This window comes from Centropristis striata, chromosome 5 (genome assembly GCF_030273125.1).
Source record: "Centropristis striata isolate RG_2023a ecotype Rhode Island chromosome 5, C.striata_1.0, whole genome shotgun sequence".
Lineage (NCBI taxonomy): Eukaryota > Metazoa > Chordata > Actinopteri > Perciformes > Serranidae > Centropristis > Centropristis striata.
In genome coordinates, this window is record NC_081521.1 from 37,483,932 (window position 1) to 37,511,430 (window position 27,499).

The 27,499-nt window shown below is 36.5% G+C and overlaps 2 protein-coding genes across 5 annotated transcripts; both read right to left on the reverse strand.

Annotated features, from left to right (window-relative positions):
* Nucleotides 1-924: 924 nt before the first annotated feature.
* LOC131972229 (forkhead box protein P1-B-like) lies at nt 925-18,142 on the reverse strand. 3 transcript variants are annotated; one of them, XM_059334026.1, is made up of 16 exons: nt 18,043-18,142; nt 14,791-14,931; nt 10,864-11,001; nt 10,681-10,770; nt 8,604-8,724; nt 7,805-7,910; nt 6,997-7,104; nt 6,576-6,663; nt 6,114-6,191; nt 5,818-6,013; nt 4,993-5,069; nt 4,718-4,819; nt 4,481-4,608; nt 3,230-3,284; nt 2,453-2,619; nt 925-1,741 (listed from the first exon to the last, which is right to left on the reverse strand). In XM_059334026.1, exons 2-16 carry the CDS (start codon nt 14,914-14,916, stop codon nt 1,579-1,581), a joined length of 1,743 nt encoding a protein of 580 aa, XP_059190009.1. In that variant the 5' UTR covers nt 14,917-14,931; nt 18,043-18,142; the 3' UTR covers nt 925-1,578. The 3 variants fall into 3 exon arrangements, with proteins under 3 accessions (XP_059190009.1, XP_059190008.1, XP_059190007.1); XM_059334025.1 differs by having other exon boundaries at nt 925-1,744; XM_059334024.1 differs by having other exon boundaries at nt 925-1,744; nt 8,595-8,724.
* A 2,183-nt stretch (nt 18,143-20,325) lies between these two features.
* LOC131972039 (eukaryotic translation initiation factor 4E type 3-like) lies at nt 20,326-27,004 on the reverse strand. 2 transcript variants are annotated; one of them, XM_059333775.1, is made up of 8 exons: nt 26,745-27,004; nt 26,441-26,609; nt 25,261-25,333; nt 23,963-24,057; nt 23,804-23,864; nt 23,647-23,713; nt 22,353-22,508; nt 20,326-22,266 (listed from the first exon to the last, which is right to left on the reverse strand). In XM_059333775.1, exons 1-8 carry the CDS (start codon nt 26,800-26,802, stop codon nt 22,223-22,225), a joined length of 723 nt encoding a protein of 240 aa, XP_059189758.1. In that variant the 5' UTR covers nt 26,803-27,004; the 3' UTR covers nt 20,326-22,222. The 2 variants fall into 2 exon arrangements, with proteins under 2 accessions (XP_059189758.1, XP_059189759.1); XM_059333776.1 differs by lacking the exon at nt 26,745-27,004 and having other exon boundaries at nt 23,963-24,060; nt 26,441-26,505.
* Between the last annotated feature and the right edge of the window lie 495 nt (nt 27,005-27,499).

The window sequence follows — 27,499 nt, forward strand, 5'->3', positions numbered from 1 at the left end:
GGAGGAAACAACAACCTACCATCAGACACATGGTCCTGTATTTTATCAAGCTCGACACCACCATGATTACTCACAGGAAGCTTTAAAGGAGCTGTCATCTTATGCAGAAGAAAAATGGAGAAAATAGAGTGAGACACATGCAAAACACTGCCTGAATAATAATATCATAATAACTGGACTAAAGACGAAGCAATAAATCATTATTGCAGCATCCTGTTTTCATTAAATCTCATTAAATGATCTAAAGAATCATGCAATAAATGGGCCTGTATAGTGAAAAGCTTAAAAATGAACAAAAACAAAAGATTAATTCTGCCAAATAATTTAAGATTACCTGTCTGTACTGGTTAAATATCCAACAGTGTGATCGGTAGCATCTGCAACTGTGAACCCCTCGGAGCCTGAGCACCTCCTATCATCATGCACACACCCACACTGTGAGCACACACTCCACATCAATCAATACTCGCCAATCAGGGAAGCACAACTGTATCTGTAATACATAATGCATGGATGATCCTTTCAATTATAGCATTATGTCGATAGAAAGTCAAGCCAGGCCACTTATCAAACACCTGGACACATCAAGTAATGACAGATGAGATCAAGAACACGAGAACATTTACATTAAAATCTTACCGCAATGCCGCAGACAGTGCTTCGTCTGTAACATAACGGTTTGGAGACCGCATCTGCTGAGAGTACAAAGGTAAATTTAGAAAATTTAGACATACACACAATACCACAGCAGAAAGTTTGGCCGTTCGTTTTCTTCCATTATCTTCCATTAAGAAGTCATTTCCGTTGACTGAGAGAAGTGCTGCCGTTATCAGGTCATAACAGCACGCAGCCATAATTTAATTGTGTGAAACACCGCTTACCACCAAGGCAATCATAAAACATCAAAGACACACACACAGCATACGCATTTTTCATGAGGGATTTATTATTCATAGAGATGCATTGGTTTACAATAATGGTAAATCTATATTATCTACTCTTACAAGCTCAATTCGAGCAAATTCAGCAATGTTCGTGGAAGGGGTGAAAAAGACCAACAAGTATAAAGAAGCTACTTATTCTTTTCTTCAATTGATTATACTTTAAATACAAATATATCAGATCATGTTGGCAGTGAACATTTTCATTCTTAAAACAACATTTTTTTTTACCTCTACAAATTCTTATATATTATGACTACTAAAATAAAATCAGGTAGTGAGGTCCCAACATAGCATAAAGTTGCTATACAGAGTGGGGAAACTTTTCATTGTGAAGTGCGAACTATCAATGTTCCCTTTCCTTTGGCTTCACTGCTCATCATGGTCCTTTTGTGTACACATATATAAAATAAGAAAAATCATGAACAGACAGTTCCACAAATGTGTTTTTGTGATCTCACTCTACTGTACAGAAATAATTTTGGAGCTAGATTAAGAAATGCTGATAAAAATTTTCCCCAAGAAGAGTGTTTGGTTATGTAGATGAAGCAGTTGTTTTTGGAAACTTTTGGAATACAAAGTCACACGGGCTGCGAGCGAGGCGGCCTTGTTACATCGGACAATTTGGACCTCACGGTCAGAGAGAAGGCACGCGATCCAAATGAAGATTGGGCCTCTCTGGGCTGCCGTTGTCTTCATCGTGGTTCATCTCTGGGCTGTGGCCGTGCTCGTCTGTGCTCTCTGGAGACTCATAGGGATAACCTTCACATATCTCCTCGTCCTCCTGCTCCTCTTTAATGCTGCTTTGACAAACATGGAGAGAAAAAAAATACAGAATCAGGAGTTGTGATCACAAAATTACATTCAGAGTCAAATACACTAAGGGAGTCAAGGGATGTACATACACAGCAAAAACTGGAGTGTTGAAATTTCAGGGTTAAACATGTCAGAGTTGATTTTCACTCTCAAAGTGTCATTTTAACACATTCTGATTCAAATGGTGTTCAGTGTTGGAGTTATTATTCTGGACCTAAGTTTAAGCTGTTTTGTTGTCAGCCGAGCTGCCGACTTCAGTTTGAAAGCACCTCAATATTGTTCACAGCAATGTTGAACAAATTGCTCAAACTTCAGTTGCCATTTGGCTGGTGCTGCAGATGAAAGTTTGTACATTATACCTTTGTTTATTGTGATTTAATTGACTGCATGGGGGGGGGGGTCCTTAAAATAAATGCTGTTTTTGAAAATGTATTTTTCTTGGAATTAATTATTCTGTCATTTTAATTGCTGTATTAGTTATTATTTTTTAAACTATGTAGTGTTCATTTAACCCAGTTTAGTGAGTTAAAAAGTAACTCTTGGCACAGTGTTAAATAATTAACTATTTTGAAAATGTTGATTTAACTCTGTAGAGTGTGGAGCTATATAAACCCTCAAAAAGTGTTAAAATTGACTCTGTGGGAGTTGATTCAACACTCCAGTTTTTGCTGTGTAGCTCTGGCGTTGACACTTACAAAGCTTGTGGTGGGGACTGTGTTGCACTGCTGTCACTTTGGTATCCAGATCCATTAGCGAGGGCTCCGTTCATCTGCTCTTGGAGAAGATGAGGCAGGGAGTGAAATGGGATGCTGCCCAAAGAGGCTGGGTGGTAGAGAGAGTTGTTGCCATCTAGACCCCCACTCTGAAAAAGTTATCATCATAAGACAACACATAACAGTTATAGCTGTGACAATTCTCAGACTATTGTGACATACAGTATAGTATATGGGAATTGATTTTATTTTTTTTTTGCATCGTTTTTATTTATTTATTTATTGTTGTTTGCACTTAATAAACATACAATCGTTAGGAAATAACAGTACAAGAAACAGTAAAAGAAAATTCAGGAAAGATCAAAAAGCCTAAAGGGCTTATACGCGACCCTCCCTCTTAAACCAATAAGTAACTATACTTTACTTAAATTATAGATTGATTGATTGATTGATTGATTGATTGATTGATTGATTGATTGATTGATTGATTGATTGAATTTGACCATTCTTGATATAAAAAATATGAAACAGCAACCTGTGCCATACGTAATATAAATAGATAAAAAAAATAGTCAGGGATGACACAATAAAGCCCTAAGGCTTATTTCCATTGTGGTCCCTATAAGGCAGGAGACGGGGGCAAGTAGCAGCATATCTCACATAAATCAAACAGGTATCATTCATACTATAAGAATAAGAATAATCATCTTAATTATACACTATTAAAAAATAGAGCTTGAAATATCAGATGTCTCTTACCTGAGCAGCAGACCCAGGTAAGCCCTGGTGGCTCTGTGTGTTCTTCAGCAGAGACCTGTTAGTACAGAGAAGCAACAAAATATTATTATTAATAAATTCATATTTGGTGCACTAACCCTAACCTTCCCCCAAACAGTGATTGCCCAATCAAAGCTTAGCATCTATAACCAGACACAGCGGGCCTGTTAAGCTTTGGATTTCTTCATGTTGAAGTGGTTTGCATCAGGCCAAAAACATCAGTCATGAACCCAATAATATAGTTTCATAGGATATAAATAACAGAAAAACAAGAAACCTCGAAATCTGAGAGGCTAAAAAAAATAATTTCTGCCATTTCTGTATGAAAAATTAATTTAAATGATATAAAATGAAGACTTATCAATAAAGTCATCTAATTATTGCGGCTCTACAGCATCATTTTAACCAATCTTGCTTGTCCAAGCATGTAAGCTCAGCAGCCAAACACGATTATGTTTCAGTGAAATATCAGTCTGATCTTATATTTTTCATGATCATACTTCCAATACTACCAAACTCGACACCGTACAAGAACATAGATTCATTATTTAAATTTCTTCTACATGGTTTCTTAACTAGTGAAGATGACTTATAGGCTGTAACATGATATCATGCATATAGCCATTATTTGAATATTTACATTTCCAGGGTACTCAATTTTCAACAGGTCAGTTGCAAACATTAAAAAGTCCACAGAAGAATGCATTTCAATTCCTGGATATTCCATTATCTTAAATTAAAGATATTTTAAAAATGTGCTAAGAATTTCAAGAGGTAAATCTCCAACCGTTTTCATCATAAGCTGCACATATGCTGAGCTAGAATTGGAAACCTTACTGGCAAAGCAACAGTAAATAAGTGGGGGGCGAGGTGGATATCTTCAAACAGCCACTGCCAACACACACACTGTGCTTTGGCTCCGTTTGTTTAATAAAATCCACTCATGGGTTTGAGTCACAGTGGCAAGACACGACTAGCCATAAAAAACAGACATAATCACGTTGTATTCTCGATCGCCTGCTGAGAGAAATGTTTCAGAGTGACTGAGGTTGTGTTAAATTTAATTTTGTTTGCAAAGGCGTCCCTGCTTGTGTGAACATGTAAAATCTGATTTGTATTTATTCTTACAGTAGATATTGTGTGTACTTTAGGCAGAGCCAGAAGGTCAGAAAAGTCTCTTATCTCACTTCTAGTTTTATATGAAAACACACAGACTTCTTGACCAACACCTACCCATTACCAGCCGTCTTCTGGGGCCTTCTCCTGTGGAACTCGATCTCATCTACTGTCCACACAGCTCCCTTCACATTTTCCAAACGCACAAAGCATTTATGGAGGCTGAGATTATGTCTGACGGCATTCTGAGAAAAGAAAATCACAAAATCAGGACTTCTACATACCTTGAAGGAGCAGTTCAGATTATGTAAATAGTGTCATCCAAATACATTTAATATGGTATACACTTCATACCTTCCAGGTAGCAGCATTCCGCCTGAAATATGCAAAGTTTCTTGTGAACCAATTGTAGATCTCATTTAATGTCAGCTGATTGCGAGGTGACTCAAAGATCGCCTGAACGAGAGAGAAAGAGCATGTAAGAGATACTGGGAATGAGACAATAAAAAATGTGTATGTGCTTAATTTCCATTTGAAAGGCTAAAATTGTAGTGCAAAAAAAACTATTCCTACTTTCAACAGCATTTTTATAATTTAGCAGCTGTGTTGACGAGTAAATGACACATTACCTGTCTTATGAGAGACGCATATGTGAATGGAGGTCTAACTTCTGTGCTCAAGTAGAACTCCTTGTTATCAACTATATCTGTGGAAAGAGATTAAAATCCAACATTTATACATGAACAGAAACAGAATGAAGATGAAACAAAGAACAAAACAATCAGATTAGACAATAAATAACTGTGAATGTGGAAATATGCCTCTTCTCTGTGTAAAATGTTAATGGAGTTCTTTTTTTTTTTTTTTTGTAATTTACTTTTTATTGGTTTTTGAAATGAACAAACAAATAATCAACATGAAGACCTATAGGCAAATGCAGAAAATATCAAAGAAAAAAGTAAAAGTGTACAAAAGGGGATTGGAAAACACCCAAAAATAAATGAATAAATAAAATAAAATAAAAAGGGGAAAGGTACAAAGAAATGAAAGTATTCTGATCGTCCAATCTGAGATTACCTGAAATCCGGTTTTATGGTAGAGACATATGTAATCCATTTTTGCCAATTTTCAATAAATACCTCTTTTTGTGTTCTTAAATTGAAAGTAATTCTTTCCATTACAAAGATACTGTATTTAACTGTATTGTACTGTACTGTATTTAAAAACCGCTGGGCGATTTTAAAATAAGCCTCTAATTTTCTGGAAATTCTGGAAAAATTCTGGGAAAAAAAGTGTGAACTCTTCTACTAAATAATAGATTTTTCAGCCTCTGTAGCAGATAGAAATTAAATTCAAAAAGTATTTGAGAGCTTATACAAATACTACAAAACGACGTAAACGATTTCCAGGCTTCAATGGGTTAATGGAGTTCTTATTCGTGCCTTCACTGTTACCTTGGCTCACAGAGCGGCTATATCGCCTCCGTACTGGGGTTCCAGTGAACATGCTATTGGGAGTGAGGACTGAGGGGGATTCAGAGTGCGGCGTCAAGGGTGTGGATGGTGCTGTGGCACTCTGAGACAAACTCATAGGAGGAGGGCCTTTGGGCAATGTTGCCTGGGAGAAGGATACATTAGATGCCAGATTCACCTGAAAAAAACAAAGCAGTTAAGTCAGGAAAATGTCAGTGTAGCTACAAGCAAAACAATATTTATTTTAATTGAAGGAAACAGTCACAGCAGGTACTTACAGGCTGCGCTGCAGGTTTGGGTTCAGAGGACTTGAGATGAGCCATCATGGCTTGCAGTCGCTCTTTGTCCTTTTTCAACTGTGTTAAAATGAGAAGACGGAAATAGAAGTTGAGAGATTTTGAATTCATGGCTTGTGTCGAATGACAAAACGACATTCGGCGTGGGAATATTTCTTTTTCTGGAATCCCGGAAAGTGTTATTATCAAAGACATCACTTCTGTTTCCAGCACTGGTGTGAAAACAAACACCGCTGCTAGCATTTTGTCATGCATTCACTGTCAGAGTTTTTAGAAAGCTTTCTTTTCTTTTTCCAATGGAAAAAAGAAAGGACAGGATACCCCTTTCTACTAAGTAATGGTTGATTTATAATTGTAAAAGGAAAGAGATGTGATGTCTTATACCTGTGGGGAAAAAAAGAATTATAAAAGGCTTAGTTATAAGAAAATAATTCAAGGCTGTACCTGGAGTTCCAGCTGCTGAACCACTTGCATCTGCACACGACACTGTGCTGTGCTCTTGTCATCCAGTGTATGCTCACTGTTCAAATGTCTGCAAAAAAACAAATTCAAAATCAAGACATGATTTAGGGAAACCACATACTGTTCAGGTTTTAAGAACAACAAAATGCAAAATTATTGCCCCCCAATTTTTTTATTTGCACCTGAAAAACATTAAGAAAAAATAAAGTACTATAAAACGTATAAAATGTTCTAGATTAAAGCTGGCAGAAAGCTCTGATTTAAATGTGACATTTGGGGCTCATGTGTATATTAATTACAGAACAGACATATGTTATACATACACCTATATATTTAGTATACCACATCATGATATGAATGAATACTGAGCAAGCTTTAGAGGTGTGCAAAGTTCACCACTCACTTGAGAAATGCCTGAAAGTCTCCAAAGACAGTCTCACAGCCAGGCCATTTACACATTCCATTTCCATACAGTGCGTGGCTATTCTGTGTGTTTTCATCCACTGACCCACTGCAACACGCACAAAAGCCAACAATGAATAAGACATCTCAGAGTCAACATGTTGACACTGTTCAAGCACAATAAAAACAGGATATACACTACCGGTCAAAAGTTTTAGAACACCCCAATTTTTCCAGTTTTTTATTGAAATTCAAGCAGTTCAAGTCAAATGAACAGCTTGAAAGGGTACAAAGGTAAGTGGTGAACTGCCAGAGGTAAATAAAAAAAGGTAAGCTTAACCAAAACTGGAAAATAATGTACATTTCAGAATTATACAAGTAGGCCAGGGAACAAGAAATGGGTTAACAACTTAACTATGGAGTCTTGGGCTATTTTGTCCATTTTTGAATTCTTTTCATGTCTTTGTAAGTCATTTTGTGTCTTTTTTTTTGGGTAATTTTGTGTCTTTTTTTAGTCATTTTGTGTCTTTTTTTGTCATTTTGTGTCTTTTTTTGGTCATTTTGTATCTTTTTTTAGTCCTTTAGTTCAACATAAAAAGTGATTTTGGATCTTTTTTTTTACTTTCAAAACACTATCATGCTCAATCAAGAATTTTAAATGTTGCAAATGTGCATTAATTTCAGAGCACACTTAGACATTAAACTGCATAATTTTCAATTAAATTCTGGAAAAGTTGGTGTGTTCTAAAACTTTTGACCAGTATATATAAACCAAAGCTCTGACAGGACAGTAGAAGTTGCTGAAGCACCTTTCTTTCCTCTTCAGAAGACTGTGATGACCGTTGGTGGTGGACTGTTGACTGGAAGACTCTCTGGTGTCTCCACTAGTGGACATGATGCTACCATTCTCACAGCCTGAAAAGAAGAATAAATTGTTGATATAACACACCAGGGTGCCACTACAGTTGCTTTAGTCACTTTGTAATGTCAACCAAATTAGCTTTCACCTTTTTTGTCTCTGGCAATTATCCATGTGGCAAAGTATAAATGTTTCTTTTGAGCCTAACACCTCTTACAAATGCGCCTCAGTCACCACCAATTCTGTTGCTAATAATTTCCCTGTAACTGTAAAAATTGCAAATTTACTACATTGGAGTGGCAAATCTACAAGAAAAAAAAAGTTGCAGATTCAAGAGATTTAAAGTGGCAAATCTGTGCGGAAAAAGTCGCAGATTTACGAGAAAAAAGTGAAAAAAATAAAATACATTTCTCGCAGATTCACCACTTTAAATCTCATAAATCTGCACATTTTTTTCTCCTAGATTTGCCACTTTAATCTCTTATTCTTTTTTTCTTTCAAAATATTTCCCCCCTCCCCCGGGTCCGAATGTTTTTTTTTTTTTTTTTACACATTCTGGCATTATGTAATATTCTCTAGGGTTGAAATTTGGAATTAGCAAGTATTTCAATGAGTGCCCTATTAAGGGTTTATGGATCAGTAAAGTGCATACAAGGCTCAATGTTTAAAAATGTACATGACCTGAAAGTATTATACTTACAGTTCTAAATGCATGACTGTTTAATGACTTAAACACGTACACAGTATACCTGTGAGTGCGATGGGGCTGGTGGGAAGGACAGACAGCAGGCCTTGTCTCTGCAGGTTGAGGAGATGTTGCTGCTGCACCTGGAGGAGCTGCTGCTGGATGGCAATCTGCTGGGCTGTCAGCTGTGACAGAGGTGTGACACAATATGCGTCAGTAAATGCTTTTACTCATTCCTCCATACTGAATACAGCTTGAAATCTGCCTTTTCTACAGTTTGATTCTGTGTAGACATCTTTATATAAAATAAGGCCCCGTTCACACGAGGACGGTCTGAACAGAAGACGCAAAAGTGGCGTCGCGTCTTCACTTTTTATTCCTCGTTTAGACATTTAGCATTTTCGGGAGGAAATCTGCTGCATACGGTGACACAAAAGTGTGTGAAATTCGATTGTATGCAGCCAGGCGGCATCACTTAAAGCGATAAGAGCATCTTTGGGCATGCAGAAGTTTTCACGCCACGCATTTTCATCAGCTACTCCTTCCACAAAGTTCTCCACCATCACTAGATCTCCCAGGTCTCGTCACAGTCGTGAAGCTTGAAGGTCCGACGCATGGAAATAATCCCACATTTGTTTATTTCCCTGTGCTGGAGCATGTATGTGACGTAAACACATACGTGACGTGAGCAGATCGGTTCAGAGTTTTGTGTCTTGTCAGTGTAGACGACACGCTACGGCGGAGCGTATTTAACTTTTCCACTGGTTTCAGATTTTTGCGTCTTTAAGCCCCCAAAACGCCATCACTGTCTGAAAGAAAGGCACTTCCGATAAAATATTTTGACGTTTTCACCCGCGAGCGTCCTCGTGTAAACAGGGCCTAAATCACTTCTACAATATAACAGAGAATGTGTAGGACCACTAGACATCGGACTGGACATATCTTGTAGGTTTGAAAATGTGACACAGACAAAGCTTTGTCTCACTGGGCCACCATAATGTCAGGTGCACTCAATCACACGGACTATAAAGGTAATGAAATCAGCTAATGTCATTAGCTATTTAGAGAAGAAACTTGAGCAGCGATCCAGTCTGATGCTGCTTATATCCATGATAATATTCTCTGTTGGTCAAACATTTTGAGGAGAAAACAAACACTGCCAATTTTTCCTCCATTCTACTTACGGCCACTAAAACCAATGGAATGTCAACTTTTATTTAATTGAAACAAAAACTACTGCTTTATGTAGTTTCTGAGTATGTGGTGTACCAGGAATGAATAAACTCAAGACACTTGAAGTGGAAGCAACAACATAAATGTAAATCATTAAAAATAAGAACTGTCCAGAGCTAAAAACTAAAACTAAAAACAAACAAAAACAAAACACTTTCTATTACCTCTATGACTGTTACAGCTACACCATTAAACACTATTTTTTGTATTACTAAAACTTGATATAGAGCTTTATCGGGCAATGTTTTCCAATCTTCCTGCTAGAACACGGTTGATTCAAATGATCAGCTTGTCATTAAGCAGCTTCAGGAGTTCATAACCAGTTGGTCATTTGAATCAGCTGTATTGGAAAAGGAAAAGTGGTACTCCAGGAGGGTTTGGGAAACACCGATATAGAGAAACTTCTGAGAACTGGATATTTTGAAAGTGATATTCCAGGGTGTGCAGTATGAGTAACTGATTATAATAATTACTATAATTTGACTGTTTAAGCTGCTGTAGGCAGTTCTTTGTGTCATTGGGCAAAAATTCCATAATGACCTCACAACTGTAATTCAAGGTAAAAACTAGACTTGGCTCTGTTTTCAGGCTTTAGAACATCATGTCAGAAAAGGGCGGTGCTATGAGCTGCATGTGTGTGTGCACTCCCCTTCAGATGGGAAAAGCGTGACTCAATGGCAAAAAAGTTGCTATTTCAGCATTGGCTACAACTGCTTACACTGTAAAGCAACCCAAAAAACGGTAAGTCTAAAAGATAGTTTGACAATAAACGCAATAAAAAACATGTCAATGTTGGAGAAGTGTTTCAGAGATGGACAGAAAATGTTGCAATTGCTAAAAGACCAAATATTGACATATTGATATTCACATACTGATAAGAAATAATGCTATAATGAATAAAAAATTACCTCTTGACTAACAATACCAGCATTCTTCTGTTGCAGCAGCTGGATATTTAGCTGCTCTTGCTGAGTCTTGAAGACCTCTTGAATTTGTTGCTGTAGAAATATTAATCAAATGTGAGTTGAGAGGAAAAAAATCATTGTATTAAATGCTATGACAAACACATTCATATTCTAAACATACATTACCTGGTGTAACATGAGTGCTTTCTGCTGCTGTAGCAGCGCTTGGAGCTGCTGAGGACTGAGGACCTGCTGCTGTGGTGTCTGTTGTAACTGCTGTGGAGCCTCTGCTGGTGGGGTCATCATGGATAAAGACACTGGAGCCTGCACCATCGAGAAATAAATATAATTTTAAGTTAAAAAATCTGTTGCAAAAAAGAAAACACTTTGACGGATACAGATATATAAATATAGCATATATAGGCTTCTCTGTGTGTGTATGCATGCTACTTTCATTCAATCTATTTGATTGGAATGCACTCTGGTGCAGACAATCAGTGTGTTTACATGTAAACGAGAAGCCGTTTCTCTTTAATCAGGGTTGAGGATCAGGACACACAGCTACATTTGTGCTGGAGTGACCTGATTTCTTGGTAATGTATGAATAAAGAGATTTTAATGGAGAATTTAAAGACATGTAAAGGACAAAGATCTCAAAAAATGGAAAGTTTGTATCCAAAATACTTAAAGCCACAGTTCAACTAAAACTGAAACCAACTGGTCTAAATAAGTTTTCACAGCTGAACAGTGGGTTATTTGTAAAACTCTGACACATACACGCACACATAGAAAGCAAATCATGTGCTCTCTCACTTCAGAGTCTGTTTTCTCACTCAGCAGCACTGTCGGTCCAAAAGCTCTGATGAAAAGAGAAACTCTTCTCTCACTCTCAGGATGCAGCATCAAATGGTTTGCATGTATTACATGCCAGCCTTGGTTAATATGATAGCAGCTAATTTACTTAAATTACATAGTCTTAACACAGTTTATAAATATAAATAATTTAAATAGCAAATGTAATACATATAAACAGGTATACTACAAATGATACCATGCAAGGTTCTTGCATTTCTATGTGTTATCTGATTTTCCTTCATTTGTCTTGTTATGGACCCAAATATTCACACAATGACAAACTTGCAAGCATACTCTACGAAGGGCTTCAACTAACGAATAATTTAATTATTGTTTAATCTGATGATTATTGTGCTGATCAATCGATTATTTGACTCGCCTTTGTTATGTCAGAAAATAATATCCCACTGCCCAAGGTGATACTCAAATGTTTGACAATCAAATAATTGCCACTTCATTTTCTGTTGTTCTGAGAAGCAACTAATACATTTGACTTGGAGTTGCAGCTCTACTCCTTTGCTTCTTTAAAAAAAATATATATATAAATATATAGATGCTCACAGTAGGACTCCTTATTTATTATTCTTGGTTCACTGGTCAATCTAGCAAGCTGAAATTGGCTCTTCTGCCACTTCTTCTAAAAATGAACCCAACAAAAACAACAACAACAACATTGGATGTCTCAGGGGAATAAGAACTCCATCAAAACAACAACAACAACAACCAGTACCACAAAAACAACAACATCCTCTGCGAGGCATGCAGCAATTACCACACCATCCCCCCTCACTGTCAAGCCTCACAGCTCAAGGGATGTTTACAGTAAACATAAACAGAGTAATCAAAATTGCACAGACATATAAATAATGAATAAAAAAGCATACAGAGCCTGTTTATGAAAACAGAACTTGAGATTCGTATTTTAATTAAGGCCTGAACCACAAACAAACATTTCTCTCCAAGGCAGAGTCTGTTTTGAATCGAGTAAACAAACTGACAGTGAATTTCACACAGGCTTTGGGCTAACAATAACAGATGACTGCCTCCTACTTTGTCCTTTCTTATGAAATTCAATGCTCCAGAGGTGGCCACCAAAGCAATGAAAACAGGTCTATCCCACAAACAGAGCCAGTTGGCCCCTCTATTTTTCTGTGGACACCATCAACACAACAACAGCCTTTGCCTAATCCTTGTTGCCATGGTAGCCAGCAAGTCCAAACATCTTCTGTTGTTGTTATTGTTGAAAGTCATACCAGTGAGCAACTGAGTGTAAACACGGATCTGTTCCCGCAAGACTGGTCTTGTGAACTCTGAGATGACTGACAGCAAATAGGAGGGCTGAAAACTGGCTGAAAAACAAACAGAATCTGCCGTCCCTTATGAGATTTCATATTTACTAATATGACCTAATGGGTGTGGCCCTTAAAATATTTGACATTTGTCCAAACACATATATTAGTAATAACCTCAACTGAAGATTGAATAAGAGAAGATCTAAAACTTAGAAATTACACAGTACAATTAACACAGAAATGTCATCAATCCTATTGACGGAAACACATTTTAACACAGCAAAATACTAAAACCAGACTAAAAATAGCCTATCTCATAAAACAAATACAAAATGAGTACAAAATGAGGACAAACCTGATAGTCTTCATTGAAAAGCCTGACTGTTGCACTGAAAAAACAAACGCTGCTCGGCAGTAACGTTCTGCCTGACAATCTAACAGAGCTTTGCTAACCTACATGTGCGAGCATAAACAAAACTAACAATATAACAGTGATCCCTCCGCCCAGCAGGAGCTAAGCTCTCCCTCCCCTTCGCAACCTCAGAACAACCTCCCCCATCCCTGCGCTCCCCCTCTGCATAAATATAAAACTCTGCAGTTTGGAGAAACTGAGACATTTAAAGTGAGATGTTCAGAGATACCTTTACATGTAAAAACAAAACAAAAAAACACCCCAAATTATCATATAAGTATGCTGTGCCTGCTCTATGTGTTTGATTACTGACAAGAAAGGATATGTTTGGATACCACAACAGCTGTACATAAATTCAAATGTAGCATAACTAATTGTGATTCACACTTTAGTGAGGCACAAGCAGCTGCATCAGTTGCAACATATTTGTAGAGTTGAGAACAAACAGTTCCACATGGCCTGTGCAGCTGTATGGTGTTTTAACAAAGTAACAGATCTGCACTCAACAGCAAAAAAGCTTTCCACAGCACAACATCATTTGTTTCAGGGCCTCAAATAACTATTCATTATGAATAGTTCATTATTATGAATCAGCCAGTCATTTATTTTCAACTAATAATTTGGTCAATAAAAAGTGCACCATGATTTCCTACAGCCCAAAGTGTAACAGTCTAAAAACTAAAAATATTTTCAAATGACTTAAAATCAAACAGTCAGAAATTGATTATTATTATTAAACAGCTGTCCAAGATCCTGATTAGGCACACCTGTCTTTTTTGTTTTTAATGTCACCACACCACACATTTGTTAGAATCTCAACTTTGGGAGTGAAACTCCCAAAACAAATATGCCTTTACAGAAGCAACTAAAAATGATTGCAATATTGATAAATGAGCAGAATTTATTTAAAATAAATTCCCTCCACAAAGTCCTGGGTGACATCTTCAAATGACTTGTTGTCTTAAAGTTCAAAGTGCAAAGATATCCTGTTTACAATCTTGTAAGACATAAAAACGCAGTAAATCTTCATGTTTGTAAAGCTGGAGCCAGGAAATGTTTTTGTGCTTGAAAGAAGACTCAAACAGCTATTCAACAATCAAAATAGCTGTAGTTTCATTTTCTGTGAACCAATAAATCAATTGAGGTCATCCATACAGAATCATCATTATATCATATGTTGGTGGAATATGCAAAAAAAAACCATAGTACTACATCATATTAAAAAAATATATATATATTATACAGTACTGTCAAAAGTATTAGGCAGGGGTGGAAAAAATGCTGTAAATCAAGAATTATTTCAAAAATAGAATGCATCTATCTGATGTTAATGGTTTGTTTTTTAATATTAACAAAATGCATTGTGAGAGAACAGAAGAAAAATCTAAATCTAATCAATATTTGGTGTGACCACCCTTTGCCTTCAAACCAGCATCAATTCTTCTTGGCATTTTGTCTACACCTGCCTAAGACTTTTGCGCAGTACTGTATGTATATATATACACACAAAACTAATGCCAATGTGTTGAACGGATGCAGCTGGAAATGACTGACCCTGGGTGCCTCTGGAGGAGGAGTCTGGTTGCTCCTCACTCGACTCTCATTCTCACTAATATTCCCGTTCTCGGTCTGACTTGCTGGAATGGTGTGGCTTATTGGTTCTGACCCAGACTCATGCATCTGGACTTCACTGACCTGTGAAAGAAAACACATGTTAATGAAAACAACTGGATGAAGAATACAATATAGTAACATACAGAAGGGCAGACCAACAGAATATCACATTCTGGATGACAAACCTTTTAATCCAAAAGAACAGAGAAAAGATTTACAATGTAAAATAGTCTCTGAAATGAGCCAATAGTGTAGTCATGTCAAAGAAACTTAACCTGTGTTGAATGTAAAAAGCAACAACACTAAAGGTTGAGCAGTACACTGTTATAACTGTACGCACCAAGACAAACATTCTCTTCTACAAGTGAGAGAGGAACATGCTAGGTCTATTTGTTGAATAAGCGGGTGCTGCCATGACTACTGTAAACACAGGGGCCCTGGGTCTGTGTTTATGTGCAAACATATCTTCCTTTTGAAACAATTTACCATTAACCAGGTGGTGCGATAAACGGCTGTGGCAGGTAGTACAATGCACAAGTAGGCTTTTATGTATACAGCTTGGGCGTGTTTGAGTCAAAAGCTAAGCAGCATAAACAAAGGCAAATAAAGTAGGCAAACAAATAATGTGAGCAGATGGAACCCTACAGAAAGCCTCAAATGAAACACACCACATAGCCTCACGGAAAATGCCTCAGTTTCATCCAGGGTAACTCAACTATCTAACCCACACATTTGAAATCAATCTGTTAATCATCAATCAGTTAGGCACCACTGAGAGCCAGCATCAACGTTTAGGAAACATCTGACAGATGATACAATTAGCCTTCCACTCACATTAATGTCATGAACAAAACTGGACCCACAGTTAGCTACAAACAAATTAAGGGAGGAAACCGTGCACAGTGTTTTTGCATAGCAGAATGACTAATATATGACTACTGAATAGTAAGTTATGTCTAACTGCTGCAATGCGTCATACCTTTGATGACAGAACTGAGGTAATTCCTGAAATCTAAACCTAAAACATATCTAATCTGGTGAGTTTTCCATTCTGTTTACTTTTACTTTCAGCATCAGGATTAGCTCTGAAGACAAAGGGCAGTGTTTCCTGTTGACATTTTTGAGGACATCAGGGTTGATTTTGGTTTAAGAACCAGGATGATTACCTTTTCAGTTCCCATTAGTTCAATTTTGCATTGTTTTAAAAACAGACATTAGTTGGATACAGTAGTGGGGACAACCAGGCTTCAAATAATATCAAGAAGACATAGATGCCTTTCTTGAGAAAAAGTAGTAACAGTAAACAAAAAACACCCTCTTCCTTAAGAATATAGTTTTTGAGAACTGGTTTCACACATGAGCGATGACTTTATATCATCAAAATGGGTCAAAATAAAAGAGCTTACAATCATGAAATCCCCTTGAAAAACAGCAAAATAACATACTTTAAAACCATTGATGCTCAAATGTGTATATATAATATAGGATAAGAGTGATATGGAGCGTAAATAATCCACAATTTATCAGAAACAAACGTCCTTTTTTGGCAAGTCGGACTATTTTTAAATCATCATCATCAACAACAACAACAACAACAACAACAACAACAACAACAACAACAACAACAACAACAACAACAACAACAACAACAACAACAACAACAACAACAACAACAACGACAACAACAACAACAACAACAACAACGACGACGACAACAACAACGACAAACTGTGTCTGATAATCTATTATCGCCTGTGCTGCAGTGCATAATCTTAGCATTAACCTATATAAAAAAATATCAGCACTAGTACATGAAGTACCAGTACCAGGTAAGTACATTAACCTACCTATTACTGCAATTTATAGCTCCTTTATTTTTTAATCGATATTCCAGTTTATGATGCACTAAGCCAGTGGGGTTTCAGTCTACACTGCTTTTGCCTTCGGTTCCCGATTGATCATCGTCAGCGCAATTATTCACAATTTTGGGTTAACTCGACCCTTGTAAGTAAGGTTCATGCTGTAGAAACTCATAGTCCTTTTTTAAATTCTGTTTCAACAGTACAGTCACGTTGAGAAAAGCTCGATTCATATTGTCGTAAGTCAGGGGTATGCAACCTTTACTAACCAAAGCCAATTTTTTAAAAAATATAAATCGTATTGGAGCCGCAAACCGTATTGAGAGCCTTATAATGAAGATGAAACAGTTTACCGAGTCTAAAATACCTTACCAAGAAAACTAACAGGTCATAATGAGCGTTTATTTGTCTGATTTTATCAGAATGCAGCCAGGATCTAAGTGCAAATGAAAGGCTGGACACTGAATAAATATCTTAGGAGATCTGGAATGGAAGGGAAACTAAAAACTAGACTTCATGTTGGCAAAATTTAGAGATGCCGAGCCGTAGACTTTCTGAAGCTATGGTGCACATTTTAGTTGACTAAAATGTAAAAAATAACATAAAATGTAATGCTGTATATAAGCAACACATTTTTTATAATTGAAGAATACAAATTGCTTTGGGCCTACACCAACAATCAATGAAAATAAAAATGTAAATAAATAGAAAATACATTTTATTTTGTATATATATTTTTTGTCGCAGCCACAGGGAGCCACTGCAGATGGCCTGAAGAGCCACATGAGGCTCCAGAGCCGCAGGTTGCCTACCTCTGTCCTAAGTTTACTAAGTTGCCCCTACCTACAGCACCCTGACAATTCACGCCTAATATGTTATACTTAAAATCCTGAATGAACGTTATCTGAGCTAAGGTTAGTTTCGTTGATTACAGCAGTGCGGTTTATCATTAAGTTAGCGTGATATGAATGGAATCGATATCCGTTTACAACCACTGCAGTCTGAGGTGTGGATTGGGGACTTGAGCCTTGAAATTGGCATATATATGGAGAAAACACATAATTAAAAGTAATCATGCTAACCTAGTTTTGTATATTAGCTGTCTTGAATAACCCATGTTAGCTAGACTGGGAAACAGTTCCGACCAACCTTGCGCGAGGCGTTAATGTTAACAGCACAACAAAAGCTAGCAGCCTTTTCCTAACGCTAGCTTGTCAGACCCGTTTCTTTCGCTTCTTCGATTTGAGACCCGGCAATATAACATTTGATGCAACATTATGTTAAAAAATAATTCAGCGAGTGTCAGCGCACTGTTGAATTAACGGTCACTTACCGAATTGTGTACGGGCGGACAGTGTGTGAGTCGGGGTGGTGTCTGAGTCGGAGCAGTGCCTTCCTTGGTAGCGAGCTAGCCACAAGTTGCTAACAGAGGGCGGGGCTTAGGTAAAAGTAAACATTGCTGACGTCAAGCGCGAGGCCGTTTCACAGTCAAACGTCATCTTTATATATATTTTTTGTTTTAAAAAAAGGTAAATTTAATATATCGTATGCTAAAAAAGTAACCCTTTATTTTATATATGCAAAAATATTAATCTTCGCATAGTAAAACAAATATTACGCAAACAAATATCGAATTAACCATATATAAGGTAAAAACAACATTATCTACGGGCAGATAAGAGCAGATAAAATTGAATGACCTACAACAGGGATGGGCAACTGGAGGCCCGGGCGCCGCATACGGCCCGCACCCTCACTTGAAGTGGCCCTCAGTACAACTACATGCATTTGAGCATGAAATCTTAAAAGTGCAGTGTAAAAATGCACAATAGTACTTCTTGCAATTAATATTAGTCTGCTGTTTTTGCACTGAAAAAAAAAAGAAATCACAGTTTTTTATTTGCTTCAAACCTTTTGTATTCCTATTTATACTGTTATACATGCATTTGAGCATGAAATATGTTAAGTTACTGCACTGTAAACATATTTAAAATTGCAGTTTCATCATATCTGGTTAAGTGCACGGTCCTATATGTGGCCCTGTGGTAGTGTCGATGAAAAATTGTGGCCCCCTCCAGCATTTAAGTAGCCTTTAATTGACCTACACCATGAAATAAACAATTTCTTCATGGTCCTAAAATGGCCCTTTATAAATATCAAGGACACACGGCAAGAACAGAGAAAGAGAAAAAAGAGAGAAAGAGAAAAAAACACAAACTATTAATTTGCTCTAGGACGCCAAAGGGGAAAATCGCAGGATGTCACAGGATTGATATTTACAGAGTTCCCCGAAATACTGAAAAAATAAATAAATAAAAATGTGTGGTCTTTAATAGACTAAGGTTTCAGCTGAGTACATCCTAAAAAAAATAAAAAAAATAATTGTTTTACTTCTCATATTATTCCCTGAATATATTATATTATATTTCCCTGAAATATTCCGATTTTGGGGAAGACAAATTAAAAATGTATCCTACATATTGTAACATCCAGCATAAAACTAAAGCTTGCAGTAAGCCCGTATGAAGCTTCTCATTCTAGTGTAAAGGAGTATGTCCAAAGTCTCCCTGCTGCATTACTCACCATACAGTGTATCGGATATAAAAGTGCATTTCATCCATAGCTTATACAATACAAATACATGTATCCTGCTCAGAACTGTGAACATGTTTACTCTATAGAGGCAGGGTCATCAGATTGTACCCATGGCGCATTGTGTCTGCATATAATAATGTTCACTTCAATTACTACTAATCTTTATGCATTTATTTAGCAATTACAGTCATTGTAAGGACAAGACTGCTTTCAGGTGGAGATAAAATCATGTAATTATCGCTTCCCTGTAAACTATTTTTTATGTCCATGCATCAATACGACCACAAGAGGGAGACATTCTCCTTCTTTCCATCATGAAATGGTGGCTTCCCATTCCTGCAGTGAACTAGAGGCATGAGCCTGTTAGGCCTTTCACTGCCCCAGTTTACAATCCACAGTCAATGTCTCCCTGGCCAAAAAAGGCCTGGATTTATTAAAATACGTCTAATATCTCGTGCACAAAAGCATGAATAAAGTTTGCTACTAAATGTACCTGTAAATGTACATAACTGTAATTTATTTTCTATTTCTTATACAGTTTATTATATATATATATATATATATATATATATATATATATATATATATATATATATATATATATTAATATATATATATATATTTATATATATATATATATATATTATAATATATATCTATTAAAAAAATAAAATAAAAAATATATATATATCTTTTTTTTTTTCTCTTTCATGGAGAGAAGCCATCCAAAGTTTCATTGTACTTGAGTATAATGACAATAAAGATCTTTTTGTCATTGACTCAATGCAAAAAAACAACAAACAAAAAAATGGAATTTGGAAAAATGACCAAATTCCTATCTTGGTATCTAACTGTAGATCTTGTGGGGTTTTTTTTGCCAACTAACAGCCTGAAGAGAAACACCTGACAACCTTTTTGAAGGGTCTAAAAAATAGATCTTAAATGGTCCAATGTAATATGTTTTTATTCAATGCAATTGATATTCTCTTCACACATTCAGTAAGTATTCCCAACAGCAAAAGGTGGTGAAGGTTTAGGCATCTTTATTTCTCAAACACGTGTAAAACTAACAGAAACATGCCTATATACAATTTCAGCATGCTGAACACAGATGACATTCTAAACTGCTGGTAAACACAAGGCACCATCCAAGATCAACAATCAGGTACAAAGTCTGAGATCTGAAGTGAGTGGTCAACTGTATATGTGCAAGGGAATTGTTTTCTCTTATCCTACAGTATGTGCTTATATTACATGAACAACAGAGGAATAAAGGGAAAATAAAGCAAGTTTGGCAAAGTCGGTGGTCTGAAACCTAACTCCACCTTGTGAATATTCTTTAACAGAAAATCCAAGCCAACACACCAGCATTATAAATACTAAAAACACTTGATTTAACTAGGAAATCATAGCAGCAGTCTTTCAATGTATATTCTACAGCTACATAGAAATAACCTCAAACGTCTAAGTAGTACTAGTGCTCAAAAAATCTGCTGTGCTCTATGCAGCCGAGACTAGTCAATCTCTCTCCCTCTCATACGCTCTCACACACAAACAAAGGGGAACGGTGGCTTTGGTGAGATGTATAATGGTTAAATTTTCTAAATTTCAACATGTCCCTAATGAGATTATGATCTTGAATGATACAATTTTGGACTTTTACGTTACTACAAAAAAAAAATCTTAAAACACTTAGATTTTTCTGTCAGTGGAGCAGTCGTAAACCATCTCCGACAAACTTCTTTTATACAGATTCGACTTTGCTGCAGTGATTGCATCACTTCATCAACAACAACACCCATGATTTGTACAAATACAGTAAACCTTTCCGTGATCAGTCCCTAAAGGCGTCTGTTTTTGCTGGTGTCACTCTGTGACAGTTTTCTGTTTATTCATCATTTTTCCTGGGGCTTATGTTATCTACAAAGGGTAGGCTTCACAATTTTACAAGTCATATGAATACATAGAAAACATATCATTTCAACTTTGTCATCTAAACATCTCAAGTTACTATTGAAAGGAGAAAAACAACTGAACAGAAACAGGTTTAACGTTTTCACAAAAATTGTGACAAAAAACCAAAACGGATTTGGTTTCAGTTCCCACAACTCACACACACAGTAAGAAACAAAGTGCTTGATTTGGGGCAAATGCTCAAACAAAATGACAACCACAACACTGCAAATTTGCTGCAAATTCTACAGAATAGAAATGATTGCATATATTTCTCAGCATCTACTCATGAAGATTTGTGCACTGAGGTCATTTTATTATAACAAGAACGTATTCCTTTCACAATCTGCTCATATCCTAAAAAAGAAAATTAAAAAAGAATGTGCAATTTTTTGCTCATATATTAGCATTACAGCATACTAAGAATTTATTTAGGCAACAGTATTTTGGCTGTAACATACAAAACAGAGAAAAGAGCTCACTAGAAAAGCATTGAACTGTATTGTTAAGATAAAGGTTTGCTTTGTGGAAGTAGGCCTCCTCTTAGATTAAAAAAAATGAGATTTAAATAAAAGACCTAGCTTCATTTGTCATCAGGAAACTGCACAAAATATGCTATGATACATCTAAAAAAATGTGCATGTATGATCTGCTGTTTTGGTTTAGAATTTGCAAAATGTTGAAGTATAAAAACACACAAACACGGCCACAGATAAAATCAAACTAAAATTGTTTTTGCTTTTGTCTAAAATAAAAGTATTTTGGATAGTATTATCAATGACAGTAGTGCTCAGAAGATGGTATATTCCATTGACTGAGAATCCGAAATTCATGGGCTGCATTTTGAGGTAATTAAGATGATACATTAAGCAACTAAGAATTCAAATTGCATCAAAATGTGCTGAAATAGTATCCAAAACATGTTCATAAGCAAAAAATATGTATATCTTGAGGGTTCTGATGTGCTAATGTCTCCGACCTCCTTCAAAAGCATGGTGCTCCTCATGTGCTGAAATATAAGCAAAAAGAACAATGAGTCACATTTTATTGCATTTTTAAAATCATAATGGCATTGTTAATATAAAAAATACTCACGCTTGTAAAACACTGCTTTAAAAGGTATTTGTGGAAGGAGCTCGTTGATCCTTCCTAAGATATTTGACTCGTTAGCACAAGAAGCGTTTCCATTCCAGACCTGAACCACATCTTCTCTGTCTCTTACACTCACACTGACCCCCACTACTTCATCGTCTGCAAAAAGGGACAGATATAAAAAACTTTCCTGCCACATGCCATCACACTGTACAATAACAAATAGTCTGGTTCATTACATACAGTTGTTATGCACTTTGTGTTTTTTATGCACACTGTTCATTGCACCTTATTTGTTTCACGGCACAAACATTTCTATACTGCATATTCATATTTATTCTGCACTGGAATTCTACTCCTACTCTACTGGTCAAAAGTTTTAGAACACACCAGCTTTTCCAGAATTTAATTGAAAATGATGCAGTTTAATGTCTCAGTGTACTCTGAAATTAATGCACATTTGCAACATTTAAAATTCTTTATTGAGCATGATAGTGTTTTGAAAGTAAAAAAAAGATTCAAAATCACATTTTATGTTGGACTAAAGGACTAAAAAAAGACACAAAATGACCAAAAAAAGACACAAAATGACCAAAAAAAGACACAAAATGACAAAAAAAAAGACACCAAAAGACACAAAATGACCAAAAAAAGACACAAAATGACTTACAAAGACATGAAAAGAATTCAAAAATGGACAAAATATCCCAAGACTCCATAGAGTTAAGTTGTTAACCCATTTCTTGTTCCCTGAAAAAGGCCTACTTGGATAATTCTGAAATGTACATTATTTTTCAGTTTTGGTTAAGCTTACCTTTTTTTATTTACCTCTGGCAGTTCACCAGTTCACTTACCTTCGTACCCTTTCAAGCTGTTCATTTGACTTCAACTGCTTGAATTTCAATAAAAAACTGGAAAATTGGGGTGTTCTAAAACTTTTGACCAGTAGTGTACTCCTTCTTTAGACACTTTATTTTTACATTACATTTTGTTGTACTTTATTGTATTTTTATATTTTATTGCTTGAAGTATGCCTAGGTTGCTCTTTTTATTTAATTGTGTTGTTATTGTCTCTGTGTGTAATGCTGCTGCTACACTGTAATTTTTCCAGCTTGGGATAAATAAAGTCTATCTATCTATCTATCTATCTATCTATCTATCTATCTATCTATCTATCTATCTATCAGCAGCAGAGAATAAGAAAAATGGATTTCAGACTTGCAGTATTGTGTACATAAAAAGCAAATATCTTTTCTCCCAGACCAAATTTTTTACATAAGTCAATAAAGAAAGTTACCTGAGGCACAATAATCACTGAACTGTTCTCCAATAGTAGCCAGCAGCAACTCCTTCCACACAACAGGCTGTACATATGAAAACAAATGAGTTAAATTGTAAATTAGAAATAAGAAAATCGTATATAAAATAATATTCATATCGATGACATCACTTACAGTGCATTCTTTGGGTACTTTCATCTTCCAAACACCACCTTTAGCATTGCTTTCTTCTTCCCTGTAAGAAAACCAGCAGGATATGTCACACAAACCCATTCTAAAAAAGCTTCAAATACTGTGAACACATCCATGGATTTATCTTGGATCTAAACTTACCAAAGTGGTTTCCTTTCCCCTCTCATCAGATGATAGCTACATCTCAATGGCAAGCTGTTGACGCCGGGTATGTTGTTGTAAACTCTCCAGAAGTTCTACTCCATTGCCGAGGTGAAGAGAGGAAATAGGTTATTTTTATTGAATCATTTACTGGAACAGGATCGGCAGACAGTTGGCCTTGTTAATATTTCACATTTACAGAAAATTGCTGCCAAAGGTCTTTTCCTCATTGCTCTTACACACAAGGTTGAGGTTAGGGACTCATAAAGAGCTCTTTAACATCCTGCCATAATCACAACGATAAGATCATAATAACCTGCCATGCTAATTGGGCCAGTAATTAGTAATAATACATAACTGCGTATTAATAAGCAGGTGTTCTCATGCCAATAGCGCTCTAACTTCCTTATTAGTAACTTATATCACATGATGGCCCACGTGAATGCTGACAGAGCATTGAAAAAAGGTGTTACTGCTATTGAACCCCAGCCTGATGATGTTGGTCATCCTGTTTTCTTTCAATCAAGGTTGTCAAAAATATTCATACTTCAATACTGATAACATATGTGTACAATGATAAGATCTCTGCTAATCAAACATTTGATAGTATCGAAAGTACTAAAGCTGTTTAAAAAAAAAATCCAAGATCTTGGTTTCAACCCAAGGCTGCACAGATGGAAAGAAAAGCAACTGGTCCTCAGCCTGTGACTGCTGCAGCATTCTCCCCAGCAACGAACCCACCATGTGAGGTGAGGCACAGGGGTGAGGTGAGGCACAGGGGTGAGGTGAGGCACAGGGGTGAGGTGAGGCACAGGGGTGAGGTGAGGCACAGGGGTGAGGTGAGGCACAAGTAGTCAGCACTACACAAGTGGATGTGAGAAAAGCCAACCAGCAACATGTCACTGGTACTCAAGTAAGCTCAACTTAGCCATGGCAAGTTCAGAACTATTTTTAAATAGCCTAGTAGCCTCTTACTTTTTTCCCTTTTTGCTGTGGTATCAAAGGTGTTTTTTTTATACTCGTATTGCATCACAGTTGAAATTCTGGTATTGTGACAACCTCACTTTCAAGTACAAAGACCTCATGGAGAAGCAAAGCACTCAGTTTGTATTTGGTTTTAAAGCATTTGGGAGAAAAAGAAAGATTACAGGAAGAATACAGCTAGCCATCTTGATCTGGCTATAAATAAGGTGACATTCTATTGAAATGTGTCCACATGTCCTCTCCTAGTGTGGCAGAATGTGTCTACACTGCCTGCTGGCAATGTGCTCTTGTATCACGACTGTAAAGCATCTTACCTGGACGGTCTCCACGGTGTAGATTTTCTTCAGGTTTGATTCACATTCGGCTGCAGTTGTTCCCGGTAAAGATCTGGTAAAAAAAACAGACAGTCCAATTGAATTACATTTATTTTATTGGCTTTCTTTAAAAATGGCAAGCTTGTAAAGATCTCAGGTCTTCTAAAGTAACACATTCTTAACACATATTTCTTTTGGTGCTTCATTACTCAGACATGTTTCAGTGAACTGGCCTCTGAGCAGACGGGTTGGAGGGGGGGTGATCAGATGACAAATAAGTCAGTAAACAGTAAACAACACTGACCCCATTTGAACACAGTAGCACCCTATGACTTGCACACAGTGTGGATGACAAGGCTTGTGTAACTCACTGTTACCTGTGTTCAACTTTGTTGTGATTGCTTAACATTCATTCTAAAAATCTATTTAATATTTAAAAAAGCCTGAACTTTAAAAAAAAAAATACAGTATATACTTTAACATAATTTTTCAAGATATGAAGTACCATCATTACAAATAACAAATGTACATTTTTGAATAAATAAACACATAAAAGAGAAATATAAAAAGGACACACATCAATAAAATAAAATGAATGAATTACAAAAAAGTCGGATTTAAAATTTGGGACCTTTGTATAAAGCAATGACAAATTTGAGCTACAGAAGTTTTAATCAACAGGAAATAAATGCGTCACCAAACAATGGCAACAGGCACGTGAGGAGTGACCCACACAGCAAGATTTTAACAATAACACCTATGCTAATAATAGTAATAATACAATAATTACTATTATAGGCAACAGATGAACTCACTTTGACCTTGTCTAGTGCATCTAGTTAGTCATAACTACACCCATTTGTATATTTAAAGAACCTTCAAAGTAGAGCACTAGCGTATGTAGGTCAAACAGGCTGCATAACAAACACCATTAACAGGCAGTGTTTGCTGTAACGTTATTATTCTGTGATTTATTAAGGCAGACAATCTTTGTGTCTCTGTGAAACACACCTATAATGTTATCTGGGTTGCCAAGGCTGACTTCCAGCAGGCCTGATAATTCCGTCATCTCCCTTCTTTGTTCTCATTAAAAAGGTCAGCGACAAAGAGTTCACCTACTTGACACTGGCTGGAGATTAATGCTACAGTATAGGGACAAAACAAATAACAAGTGTCTTACCTATCGAGCCAGAAAGTCCATGAAGAATGTAAAGGCAGAGTGTCGACGTCATTGTCACTTGAAATCCTCCCCAAATCTCTGTCGCTGATGTGAATGTTGTGCTCCAGCAGACCCGGGCTGGATGATGTGTTCAGTGGTAATGCAGCTACTGGAACTGCCATGGTTAGCTCTGAAAAACCCGAACGACTGATAAAAAACTAGCAGGTCTCTTGTGCAGATGTTTCCACCAGGGGTGTTATCGTTATATATAGGTTCGTAAGGTAAAATTAACCCCGATCAGCTGCTGACTCATTGGCCGCCTCACCGGTTTGCGCCGTCACAACAACAGAGAAACGATGACGCCCGCTGACTGCCTGCAGCATCTACAACGCAACAGAGCGATCCAGAAGTTTCTGTCACTGAAGTCTGCACACACTTTAACTGCAACTGTTGTCATTTGCGCCTAAAGAACACACAATGTCCCAAATTATGGCTGCTTCTTCCGTTGCTATAAGGACACTCAAGTACTTTGTTGATCTGAGGTTGAACTCGAACGCACCTTCCGCAAATGCGATGACGTAATTCTTCTTCTTCTTCTTTGTGTTGTTTTATGGCGGTTGACAAACAACTTTTGGTGTATTACCGCCACCTACTGATATGGAGTGTGGACCGGGACTTTACACATTCCTGAGTTTAACTAAATAATAATAAAATAATAATAATAAAAATAAATAAATAAATAAATTAAAAAAAGAAAAAAAAAAGAGAAAGTACATAAATTATATTCTCTCTATTAATCTTGTTCTCCTAAGATACTGTAACAAAAAGGAAAAACATTTCTCCTCTGAACTTCTTTGTAAAAGATCCCGTAAATCAAAGTTCAACTTAATTTCTTTAAGGTTCAATATCAGTTCCCTTCTCTCCTGATCATACTTCTGACAATAAAGCATCACATGTTCTAAATTTTCTTCTTCATTACAATATTGACATCTTCCCGAATTGTGTTTTCCCATTTTAAATAGTGTACTGTTTAATGCTGTATGACCCAATCTTAAACTGGATATTATTGTTTCCTCTTTT